Source organism: Mus pahari, chromosome 6, assembly GCF_900095145.1.
Source record: "Mus pahari chromosome 6, PAHARI_EIJ_v1.1, whole genome shotgun sequence".
NCBI lineage: Eukaryota > Metazoa > Chordata > Mammalia > Rodentia > Muridae > Mus > Mus pahari.
Genome location: NC_034595.1, coordinates 75,953,782 through 75,965,370, shown reverse-complemented (window position 1 = coordinate 75,965,370; position 11,589 = coordinate 75,953,782). Strand labels below are relative to the sequence as shown.

General features: G+C 51.1%; 1 protein-coding gene across 3 annotated transcripts in view; it reads right to left on the bottom strand.

Moving 5' to 3' along the window:
• Positions 1-10,837, bottom strand: part of Epha10 (EPH receptor A10) — a 36,635-nt gene extending 25,798 nt beyond the window's left edge. For all 3 annotated transcript variants that reach the window (XR_003844107.1, XM_021200482.2, XM_029540427.1), the window contains exons 1-3: positions 10,681-10,837; positions 8,711-8,775; positions 6,652-7,330 (exon numbers count right to left, since the gene is read on the bottom strand). Coding sequence is in view for 2 of the 3 variants with exons in the window: in XM_021200482.2 (XP_021056141.1) it covers positions 6,652-7,330; positions 8,711-8,775; positions 10,681-10,786 (850 nt within the window). In the remaining variant the exon portion in view is untranslated. The remainder of the gene's footprint in view (positions 1-6,651; positions 7,331-8,710; positions 8,776-10,680) is intronic.
• Between the last annotated feature and the right edge of the window lie 752 nt (positions 10,838-11,589).

Here is an 11,589-nt window from a genome sequence, read left to right as displayed (position 1 = left end):
ACACCGTAGCTGTCTTCAGACACTCCAGAAGAGGGCATCAGATCTTGTTACGGATGGTTATGAGCCACCATGTGGTTGCTGGGATTTGAACTCCGTACCTTCAGGAGAGCAGTCGGGTGCTCTTACCCACTGAGCCATCTCACCAGCCCAACCTAAATACCCATTTTTTAAAAAGGTCTCAGCCTGGTTTGGGGCAGTGGTTCTTGCCCTTCTTGTGCTGGGTCCTCACCTGTCTCCCTGGGTCTTTCCTCTAGTCTATCTAGGGATGGAAGGCTGGATCCAAGAAGACAGAACAACCGCAGGGAGGGAGACTAACTCTTGGGAAGAACGCTATTCCCAAGAAGAGCTGAGCTGTTACACTGAAAGATTTAGACTTGGGAGAATCTCATCTTATCCAGAGTCCACTGCAGCATAGCTAGGGGTGGCCTGAACAGCTTCTTTCTTTTAGCACCATCTGCAGGGCCGCTACTCCTGTGGGTAGAGCCTGTGAGTGTAGTCAGAACCAAGACTTGAAAGCCTGGTGCAGTATTAGCTCTGCCTCTTTGGTCAACAGGCTATGATGGAAATTGTGATCATAGCCTGTTGACTGCTTGGGAGTAGAGTGGAGAGGGTTTGGAGAGGTGCCCTATGTGTAAGTCTCAGGGTACTGGGGGGAATATAGAGGTGCCATGCTTGAAGTGGTGAGGTGCTGTCTTACCTGTGGTCTTCATGGCCATCACAGGCAATTGTGATTCTCCCTACTCTGAGGGGCGTCATCTAGGGGAATGATGTGTGGAAGGACAGACTCGGGTCAGGACTCCCTGACAGCCAATACCTTTCTCCTCGCTTCAATGTCAGAGTCAGAAAGTCAGAGGTCATCTAGTTTAACTCCCACTGGTCTGACCCTGAAGAGATCCTTCATCAGCTCTGCTCACATACCTCATGATGTCTCCCTTCTCAGGAACTCTACCCTTCTCGGACGGCCTTTGCCACCAGAAAGGAAGGCTACTCGTAGGAGGAGGAGCCCAAGTTAGGTGCTCTGTGTAGAGTGAACCCTGTCACTCCACCAAGGGGGTCCCAGTAACCCATACGGCATCAGCAAGCAGGCCCACAGGAGACTTGATAACGGTCTGCGTCCCCTAAAGCCAAGTCTCACCGGTTCCTATGGTGACTATCGCAGGGCCAAGAGCCAAGGTCACTAAGGAAAAAGCAGGACCCCGGGCAGTAGTAGCACACACCTTTAATCCCAGCACTTGGGAGGCAGAGGCAGGCAGATCTCTACATTTGAGGCCAGCCTGATCTACAGAGTGACTTCCAGGGCAGCCAGGGTTATACAGAGAAACCCTGTCTCAAACCAAATAAAATACCAAGATAATCATGATATTAATCATAATCCGAAAGACGGGGGGCATCTTAGCTTTGACTCCTCCGCTACCTTTGAGAAAGTGTCCACTTGGTGACAAGAGACACTCAGACCGCCTGAAGGGACCAGTGCAAACCTGACCACGTCTGGTCCCTTCCTCTCCTTCTCCAGCAGCCCTCCCCCCAATGCCTACCCTGAACACAGAGAACATCTGACCCGTGATGTCTCACACCCTCTTCCTCTGGGCAGCTGAGTTGTGTATCTCTCCAAAGTCCAGATCCAACAGCCTCCCTTGGGAAATTTGTCCTAGATTTTCCCCATCTCCTCCACTGCGCTGGGCAGAGATGATGCCATTACAAGCGACTTTTATCTGGTCTCAGTCCGAGGGGAAGGAGCACAACACAAACCAGAGGTCTCCAGTCTCTAAGCATCCACGAGTTTATCATCTGCTATGAGCCAGGTATTCTTCTAGGTTCTAAAGACACACCATAAAACAGACATGAATCTGACTTCCCCGCCCTGTTACAGACGACTCCACACCTGGCAGAGCACACAGAGGTTCTGAGTTGGTAACTCCCCCAACAGCTGGTTATGGAAACCACAAACACCTCCATCTGACTGATATCTCCTCTCCTGCAGTCTTAGCGGTGGGGACAAGCCACCCTCTGTTTAAGGACAGCTAGCCAGCTCCACTCTGGACCCCTGGCTTCCACCCCTCCTCAAAGCTGACACTCCCTCTGTCATCTCCTCTCCTGGTCTTTGCAACCCTCTGTCTGCTGCCTCTTTCCAGTGATGTCACTGGGGGTGGAGCAGAAAAAGCAATCCATTTCCATGCAGGCATAAGGACTCTAACTATAGACTATTTTAAAACAATCCTAAAGCTGACTAAAAGTTGTCCTGCTTTTTATTAGCAACATGCGTCAGCAATTTTAACCCACGTCAGTAATAAAACACTCTTTTCTCTTGAACAGATCGCTCCCTGCACACATTTGGTGTGACACCGGCTCTCTCCCCCAGCACATAAACAAGTGTCTCTGCTCTACAATAAAGGCTCACTTTCTGTTCAAACAATATGTAATATGCTCACACACAAAGATTCTATCAACCCAACATTCTGCTGAAGATGCTGTCTCTTCTCCCTTCAGATCCTGGCTTCTAGAGTGAAATCTCTCTCTCTCTCTCTCTCTCTCTCTCTCTCTCTCTCTCTCTCTCTCTCTCTCTCTTTCGTGTGGTGTGTGTGTGTGTGTGTGTGTGTGTGTGTGTGGTGTGGTGTGTGTCTCACATAGCTCAGGATAGCCTCAAACTCACCATTCAGCTAAGGATGCCTTTGAACTTCTGATCCTCTTGTCTCTACCTCCCGAGTATTGGGTATAGATAGGCATGTACCCCATGACCGGTTTATGTGGTGCTGGGCTGGAACCCAGGGCTTTGTGGATGGGTGCCAAGTGAGCGCTCTTCCAACTGAGGCACATCCCCAAGGCTGAAGCGCTACCAACTGAGTTGTCTGGGATCCCTATACATCTAGATACTTTGACTCTTGCTCTACAGGGCTCTTCATTCTTCAGCCTGACTGACTACAGCCTGTTCTTTCCATTGCTCAGCTGAAATTGAGATCAAGTGACCACTGTCCAACCCTCGATGTGCCTGAGTGCTCACCATGCCCTCTCCTGATGCTCATCTCCCTGAGCCACCATGTTATTGCCTTCCCTTTTCTACCCTTAAATCTCTCAGCATGCCTCCCCCAATCAATCTCTCTCTCTCTCTCTCTCTCTCTCTCTCTCTCTCTCTCTCTCTCTCTTTCTTTCTTTCTCCCCCCGAGACAGGGTTTCTCTGTATAGCCCTGGCTGTCCTGGAACTCACTTTGTAGACCAGGCTGGCCTCGAACTCAGGAATCCGCCCGTCTCTGCCTCCCCGGTGCTGGGATTAAAGGCGTGAGCCACCACGCCCGGCTCCAATCTCTTTCTTTTTAGACGAGATCTATTATAGATCCCTGGCTGTCCTGGAACTCACTCTGTAGACCAGGCTCTGCTGGATAGCTGCCTTCCTCTGCCTCCCAAATGCCGGCACTAAAGCAGTGGCTCTCAACCTACAGGTCTCTACCCCTCTGGCCAATCTCTGCCTCCAGAACTGTTTACATTACAGTTCATAACAGAAGCAAAATTACAGTTATGGATGAAGTCGCAATGAAAACAATTTTATGGGGGGGGTCACGACAACATGAGGAACTGTATTAAAGAGTCACAGCATTAGGGAAACTGAGAGCCACCACTGGATTAAAGGCATGTGAAAACCACTTTAAAAAAATTTTTTTTTTTTTTGCTGGCTATAGACTGAACAGCAATTGCTTTTGCTTGCTGGACCATCTTGCCCCTTAGGGGTCTTTTGTTTGTTTGTTTTTTAGATTGAGTCTCATATAGCCTAGGCTGGCTTCAAATTCACTATGTAGCCCAGGATGACCTTGAGCCCTATTTTTCCTGCACTCTCAGGAGGCGCCAAAACAACATCATTCCACACCATGTCCCCCACCCCATCCCATCTGTCTTCATGACTCAAAGATGGCTGCTAACATTTCAGCTCACAGCTCAGTCTGTCTCCTGGACTCTGGGTCCACCCTCCTTCCTCCCTTCTGTCCTCCAGTGCTTCCCCTCCCCCATCCTCTCTTTGCTGGTGCAGCCCGAGTGTTCTTTTGAAAATATAAATCTGAACTTGCTGGCTTCCGTCCTCATTGGCCTGAAGCATAAGGTCTTTATTTCATCATTCTCTTGTGGCCCCGCCCCTCTTCCAGCTTATGGATTCTCACACTCCCACGTGCCCGCCGCGGTAACCACCCTGGGTTACTTATTTAGTACCAACCACTCTGTTCCTTTTTGTCACTATGCCTCTGCAGAATGTTCCCAGCCACCAGGAAGAAAAAAACCTCCCTTTCTCTGGAAAACTCTCCTCATCCTCGGAACAGGGCTCTCTGTGGGTAGGACACACGCCAGGGTGTAACGGTTCCACATTAACTGTCAAGCTGGTATCTAGGAGACAGGCTTCTGGGGGCATCTGCAAAGGATTTTTTTTTTTTTTTTTAGATTAAGGATAGCTGTTCCTAATGTCTGTGAGGGATTGTCTTGACTGAGTTAAAGTATAAAAAAAAAAAAAAAACAAAAAAACAAAAACCAAAAAAAAAAAAACCACCTTTTTGTTTTTCAGACAGGGTCTGTTTACATATAGCCCTGGCTGTCCTGGAACTCATTATGTAGTCTAGGCTGGCCTTGAACTCACATAGAGCTGTCTGCCTCTCCCTCTCGAGTGCTGGGATCAAAGGCCCATGGGAATTGTGGGTGGAACCGTTTCCTGAACAGGAGTTCTGGACTGAATAGGATGGAAAGAGCCAGTGGAGAACTAGCAGGCATGAATGAATTTGTTGCTCTCTGCTCTTGGCTGTGTATATAATGTGAGCAGATCTCTGTGGTCTCCTCGCCACAATAGACTGTAAGACAGAATTAGAAACCAAATAAACCCTTTCTTCTACGTTGTTTTTATCAGGCTAGTTATCAAAGCAGCAGAAAGAAAACTGAGACACACGGTCACTCCACATTTCCACGGTCTGCAATGGACCCCGGGGCTGCCGAGATCAATGCCTGAGCACAGGAACACGGACAGACCACTGTAGTACAGGCATAGAGGACGCAGTGAGAATCGGATGCTTGGGAGAGCTCAGAAGGGTTCTTGCTTCTGGGTTCCATATTAGCCACCATTTCCCAGGGAACAGACAGTTGTATTCTTCCACACCCATAATAATACCGGGAGAGGATACAGCTGGAGACAATCCTCAGCTCATTTGAACGGTGGATTGAGTGAGTAGGGAAATTGTGTCCTGGTTAGCTTTAACTGTCAGTTTGACCCGGCATAGCGTTACCTGAGTCTCAACTGAGAGATTTCTCGGATCAGCTTAGCTATGGGATGTCTGGGATAGATTGTCCAGATACAGGAGAACCCAGCCCACTGGATGCAGGTACCATTCCCTGGTCCGATGGTCCTTGGCTGCAGAAAAAGCTAGGCAAACATGAACCAGCAGTCTGCCTCTATTTTATGCCTTGAGTTCCTTCCCTGACTTTCCTCAATGACCTGTAAGCTGAAATCAACCCTTTCTTCCGTTGGGTTGTTTCTGGTCGGAGTGTTTTTATCATAGCAACAGGTGAAATGACAACATCAAGCTTAATGACTTCCGCTGACACCTACCACTCTGCAGCTGTTTTATAGCACGTATCACTTTCATATGAGTTAAAAGAAACAACCTTTGCCCCTTTCCACCTAGATGTGAGCTTTTCAAGAGTTGGGGCTGTGTCTGATGCATTTCTATCACCCTGACACCCAGAGAAAGACCTGTATTAGAAATTGGTAATGAGATGGCTCAGTGGGTAAGGGCAATTGCTGTCTAGCTTGACCACTTGAGTTCAATTGTAGAATCTACAGTGGAAGGATAGAACTGACTCTGTAAGGGTATTTCTGGCTTCCACTTGCACTCCATAGCATGACACTACACACACACACACACACACACACACACAGAGAGAGAGAGAGAGAGAGAGAGAGAGAGAGAGAGAGAGAGAGAGAGAGAGAGAACATTCCTTTGAATTTTCTGGTTAAATGCACACACTCTTGATCCCATCCTAACCCGTGGCTCCAAAGCCACGGACCCCCCAGGGAACCAGCCAGCCGCAGTTCTACTTCAGAAAGCTGAGTGAGATCCTAGGAGCCATGAGATGCAAGCTTCCATTCTTGAACTCTGAGATGCCCCCTGCTAGCCTCACTTGAACATGGTCACCGGTGAAGTCCCTGTAATACAGGCCTGAGGGCTGGGCTACTGTGGAATGTTTTGCTATGGATGAAGGCGGCTTGATGGAGAAGTAGGCCCACAGAGCTAGGCAGACCCGCATTCCGATCCTGACCACCCATTCCTAACTTTGCCAGTAAGTCAGGCACTCATCTCTTTGGTAATGGGAACCCATTATATTGCCTGAAATATAGGTTTGTACATTTTTGGTTTTGGTTTGGTTGGTTTAGTTAAGACAACATCTCACTCTTCGCCCAATCTTCCTGATTCAGCATCTGAGGGCTAGGTTTTACAGACCTATGCTACCACCCCTGGTTCCTAATGTGTCCTTAATAGGTGATCAGATTCACCTTTTCCAGTCTTGGCTAGAAGGCGCACAAAAGGTTTTGGCTTCTCCACTTCCACTCCTGTCTCTTCATCGAGAGAACACTCTATCCTGCCATCAGCACGATAGGTCCCCATCCCATCCCTCTGGGGCCCTGGATACCTTCACAGATGTCACCATGTTCCTGGAATCCTGCACTGCAGCTGCAACGGCCCACGGGCACCAGCCACTCGCCATCAGCACCACAGTGCATGCGGGGAGGGCTGCTGGGCTCCCCTTCCGAGTGGGCCACGCACGTTCCAGCCACTTCCACCAGCGTGGAGAAGGCACTCTCAGCTGCGGTGGCGGGGAAGGCTGCCAGGCCCCGCACTGTGGCGCGGCACTGCTTGTAGTAGACACGCACCGAGACCAACGCCACACAGGCACCCACGTCCTGGAAGGCCAGGTGGAAGCCTTGCCGGCTGAGGGGGCCGATCTCACGCACCTCTGTGTTCAGCTTCATCTTTCGCTCCCCCAGGTCGCCCTGCGTGAAGCTCTCATCAGCTGCGATGGTGTCAATCTTGCGGGGTCGGTTGCCTCCTAGGCGGGGACGCCCTCGGCCCAGGTCAGTCTCGGTTTCTAGGTAGTATGCGTTGAAGGTCTCTTTGCAGGTGCCCGTGGCACCTGGTATGCTACTGCAGTCGCGCAGTGTGAACTGCAGCTCCACGAAGATGCGCTGCCCGCGGCCGCGGCTAATCCAGCCCGTCTGAAGCCAGTTGTCCTGGTTGGGCTCCAGCACGTTGCACACTTGGTAGGTGCGGATGGGACGGTCATGTTCATCCACGCCACTAATCTCCTCCCACTGAGGCAACAGTACAGAGGACACCTCAGAGTCTGGCCTTAACCACTGGCCTTTCTCCACCTTTGCCCTTCTCCTGCCTTCCAGCCCCTACAAGCCCCTAAGATGACAAAATGCAGGGTGAGGAGTCACTTCACCAATTCACCATCTCACTCTCTTTCCAGTACTGGGGATTGAACCTAGGTCGTTGGACTTGCTGGGCAAGTTTTTTTGTTTTGTTTTGTTTTTTGACATTACATCAACTAAGTTGTCCAAATTGGCTTTTAACTCACTCTTCAATCGGGCAGACTGAACTCACAGTCCTCCTGACTCTACTTCCTGAGTAGCTGGGCTTACAGGCATGTACCAGGAAGCCAGTTGTGATTTTTTTTTTAAAACAAGAGTCTCACTCTGTAGTCTAGGCTGGCCATGATCTCACTGTATATTCCAGGCTAGCCTCAAACTCCCAGCAATTTTCCTCCCTCAGTCTCCAAAGTCCTAGGATTACAGACATGATCTGTCTGTCATACCTGGCTTCCTCTTTTCTTTTTAAAATATTCAGCATTCGCACGTTGTCCTTGAGCTGGACCACATTGATCTTCCCTGTACTGTTCTAACGTTAACATGTGTGCTGAGAAACAAGCCCGATATTTGTTTTTGTTGATGAGGAAACTAAGGTTGAAGCAGGAGACCTGCTTGACTGAATAGACGGACACAGTGACCTTTCCACCCCACCCCACCCCCGACTTGCCTACCCCACCAATAATTGACAGTCTCTCAGAGGTCTACTGTGGGTGAGGTGATGGGCAACATTTGCTCCAGAGAGCTCACATTTCTGTCCTTAGACACAGCCAGTTCTCCTGTTTGTTTATTTGAATGACTAACCAAAGACTTGGTGTTTTCTAGGAGAGCTCTGGAGAACATGAACTCCACATGCATCTTTAAAAATCCTTTCACGGGCAGCTGAGATGCCTCTGTGGGTAAAGGCTCTTACCCACCTCAAACCTGACCTGAGTCTAATTCTAAGACTCCCACAGGTGGTCTTGACCTCCATGTGCACACCATGGAACCAACACATATGTACACAACACATCAACACAATCAATCAAGTATTAAATTCTTTCACAGTTTCATAATGTTTAATGTACTCTAACTATATCTCCCCATTATTCTCTCTTAGCCCCTTCCCCCTACCACCAAACCACTTCTCAGCAAGTCCCCCTCCTACTCGTGTGTGTGTGTGTGTGTGTGTGTGTGTGACCCACTGCATTTAAGGTTGCCTGCATGAGCGTGGGTGAGGAGCTTCTGTGGTACATTTTGATCCTAAGTGAACACGGAGTTCTGAAGGGATTGATCTCGGGCCATTAGAGGGTCCTTGGGATGGAGAGACATTTTAACACCTACCCCAGTGCTTGGCAGTGCAGTCCAGCCCAGCTCAGCCTGGGAGGCTTTAGAGTCCAGAAGGATCACTAAGAGGAGGGGAGAACACGGATGTCAGAAAGCCACACTGTCAGACTAGGAGGGTGGGATCCATTGCTGGATTCATTACAGATAGCTACAGGAGGGAATAGGACATGAAACAACCCCCCTCCCCGGAAGATCTGAGTAGCTCAAATCTCGAGAGGGGCAGCCACCGTGAACACCGAAGGCACCTCCTTTCATTCCCCGAGGCTTGTGACTAATGACCATCGATGGGATGCCTTATGGCTTCTCCTCTATCTTCAGTGCCTGATTCCAGCTTCTGCTTCTGTGGCCATGCTACCTTCTCCTCTGGCTCCAAGTCTTGCTGCCCTCATGAGGGCCATTGTGGTTGCAGTGGAACCAATTTCCAATCCAGATTCATCTCTTCATATCAAACTACACAGTCACACTGCCTGTCCCCTGCCGCCGCTCCCCCCCCCCTTAAGGCAACATTAACAAATTCAGGAAATTAGATCCTGGATCCTGGCTTTCTTGCTTGCTTTTTTCTTCTTGAAGCGAGTACCATTATCAGCCTTCCAGCGAGTCCATGGCAGATGCTCTAAGGTCAGCTTTCACATTAGGGATAGAAACCAGTGACCCTCTCCACCCTCTCCAAATTCCCCAAGTTATATTTATATAATTTATTATATTAACTGACAGCTAGCAGGAGGGAATGAGCGGATCTGGGAATTCTTGGGTGCACCCCAAATCCATTCATATCTGAGGTCATGGAGGAGACCAATACTCTTTTCACTTGTCTCCTGGAGCCTCTGGTGAAAATGAAGTGGAACAGGAAACACCAGAATTCTTTGCTTCTCTGCCCAGCCCCTTTCCCAGGGGCTGCCACTTCTATTGCCTTTGAAAGAATGTCATGGGCCCTTTCACACAAAATCCATGACCCTCCCTACCAGGAAAGCTTGGCGTCACTTTATTCCCTCAGGATGTGATAGAGCAGCAGCCTGCATCCTTTCATCAGTTGGGCTCAGAAAAGCCTGGGTCTGGAAAGCAGAGCTTTCAGCTTAGAGACAGGAAGCCAGGCCATCTCCAAATCTCAGAAAATTACTTCCCTAGAGTGGTAAGGAAGGGGGTGGGCTTCCAAGGTGAGAGCCTCCAAGAGAGACTGACTCTCGAGTCAGCCGCGACGGTGGGCAGGGCAGCTGACAGTGCGCTGGGTTTTCAGCACGGACCATGCCTGGGAATTGCATCCTGGCAGGCATCTGCCATCCCGCGCCAGGACAGACCCTGCGGGCAGAGTCTGTTCCAGCATCTCAGGTTCTGCACCTGGTTGTGACGCGTCTGGATTCAACTGAACATACAGTTTCAAGAGCCTAGGCAAGACTCCGGCGCTAATGTCGCCGACAGACCCAAATCCTCCGCAACGCGGACCGCGCGCGGGGGACTCGATCTCGATTCAGCACTGCGGACAGTTCCACGGGCAGCACCTCCAGCAGCGCCCGGACTCAACCCGCGGGGTTAGCATCCAGCCCCCGGCTATCCACACTGTGATCCCCGCAGGCCCCTGCTATTCGTCTCCATCCCGCCTCATGCTCTGGTCTCGCCGCATCCCCTCGGCTTCTCTGCTCCCTTCATCTCCCCACCCCCACACCTCCCACCTCCAATCACTCAGCCTGTCCGTCTCACCGGCCCTTGAACCTGCCTCGGGCTCTGTGGTCCCTAGCCTCTTTCTTCCTCAGCCTCTTAGGTCTCCAGACCTAAGCTCCTCAATACCCCTCTCTTCTCTATCGCTTAGCCAACCTCCCCTCTTTCTCTTGTTTTTTCCCGCTCTGCTGCCCGCTGGTTTCAAGCCCCAACACAGAGTAGTCTCTCCAACGAATCCTTACTCCAATCTCCTAGCCCCCTCCCCAACTCCCTAATTTTTGGCATCTCGGGCTCCCAGGCACAACCCACCTTACCTTCTTCGGCTGTCCCGGGGCGACCGGGTCCCAGAAGCAGAGCAAGGCAGAGTGGTATCAGGCAGACGAACAGGCGCAGCGGGTGTGGACCGGCGCCAGTCTCCATGGTCCACAGACGGAGCTGTCAGTGCGGCGGAGGCTCCAACCTCGCCAGCCCAGCACCGCTGAGCAGTGCCCCCAGACCCCAGCGCCGGCTGGGGCGGAGTCTCGCTGGTCACCATCATCCATGGGGACCAATCGCTAGGCACCGCCGCGGGAGGTCCACCAATCCGGGTCAGCAGAGGATGAGGAGGTGGGGTTTCGTAGGCCAGGGGCGGAACGCCCAGCTGGAGGGGGAAACCAAGGGTCCCGCAGATCTCCAAACCGTGGGGGTAGGGCAGCTCTGAGCATTAGCAGGGTTGCTGGAGAGCGAGACAAGCTGGCGTCGGTGGACTAGAGAGCCTTAAACCTTAGCTCTCTGAATCCTGAGAAATAGGCGCTGTGGGCGTGGCTTACGGAGGGGCGGTTCGCGGGGAAGCGGTGACACTTGCAGCCTCTTAGCTAGCCTTGGGAGCACCCTTGTTCTCAGGACTTGTAGGGGGTGGGGGGTCCGAGCCTTATATCTTGACCTCAGGCTCTAGGGAGCTCTGGTGTCTCCCAGCCCTTGGTCTCTTCCTGTTTTTGCGATTCCCAATGTTGCACGGTTCGATCCCTCCTCTTTTTTCTCCCAACCTCATCACACACACACACACACACACACACACACACACACTGGCCGATTCCAGAAGCTGTTTGGGAAAAGAGTCAAATCGGAGACAGGGTCCCACCCTACCAGCACCGCTTCCTTAGGCTGGGAAACCATGTGGACGCTGAGATGCGGGCAGTAGCAGATTTTGCACCAACAATCCGGCTTCCCGGGTTTTTGCTTTT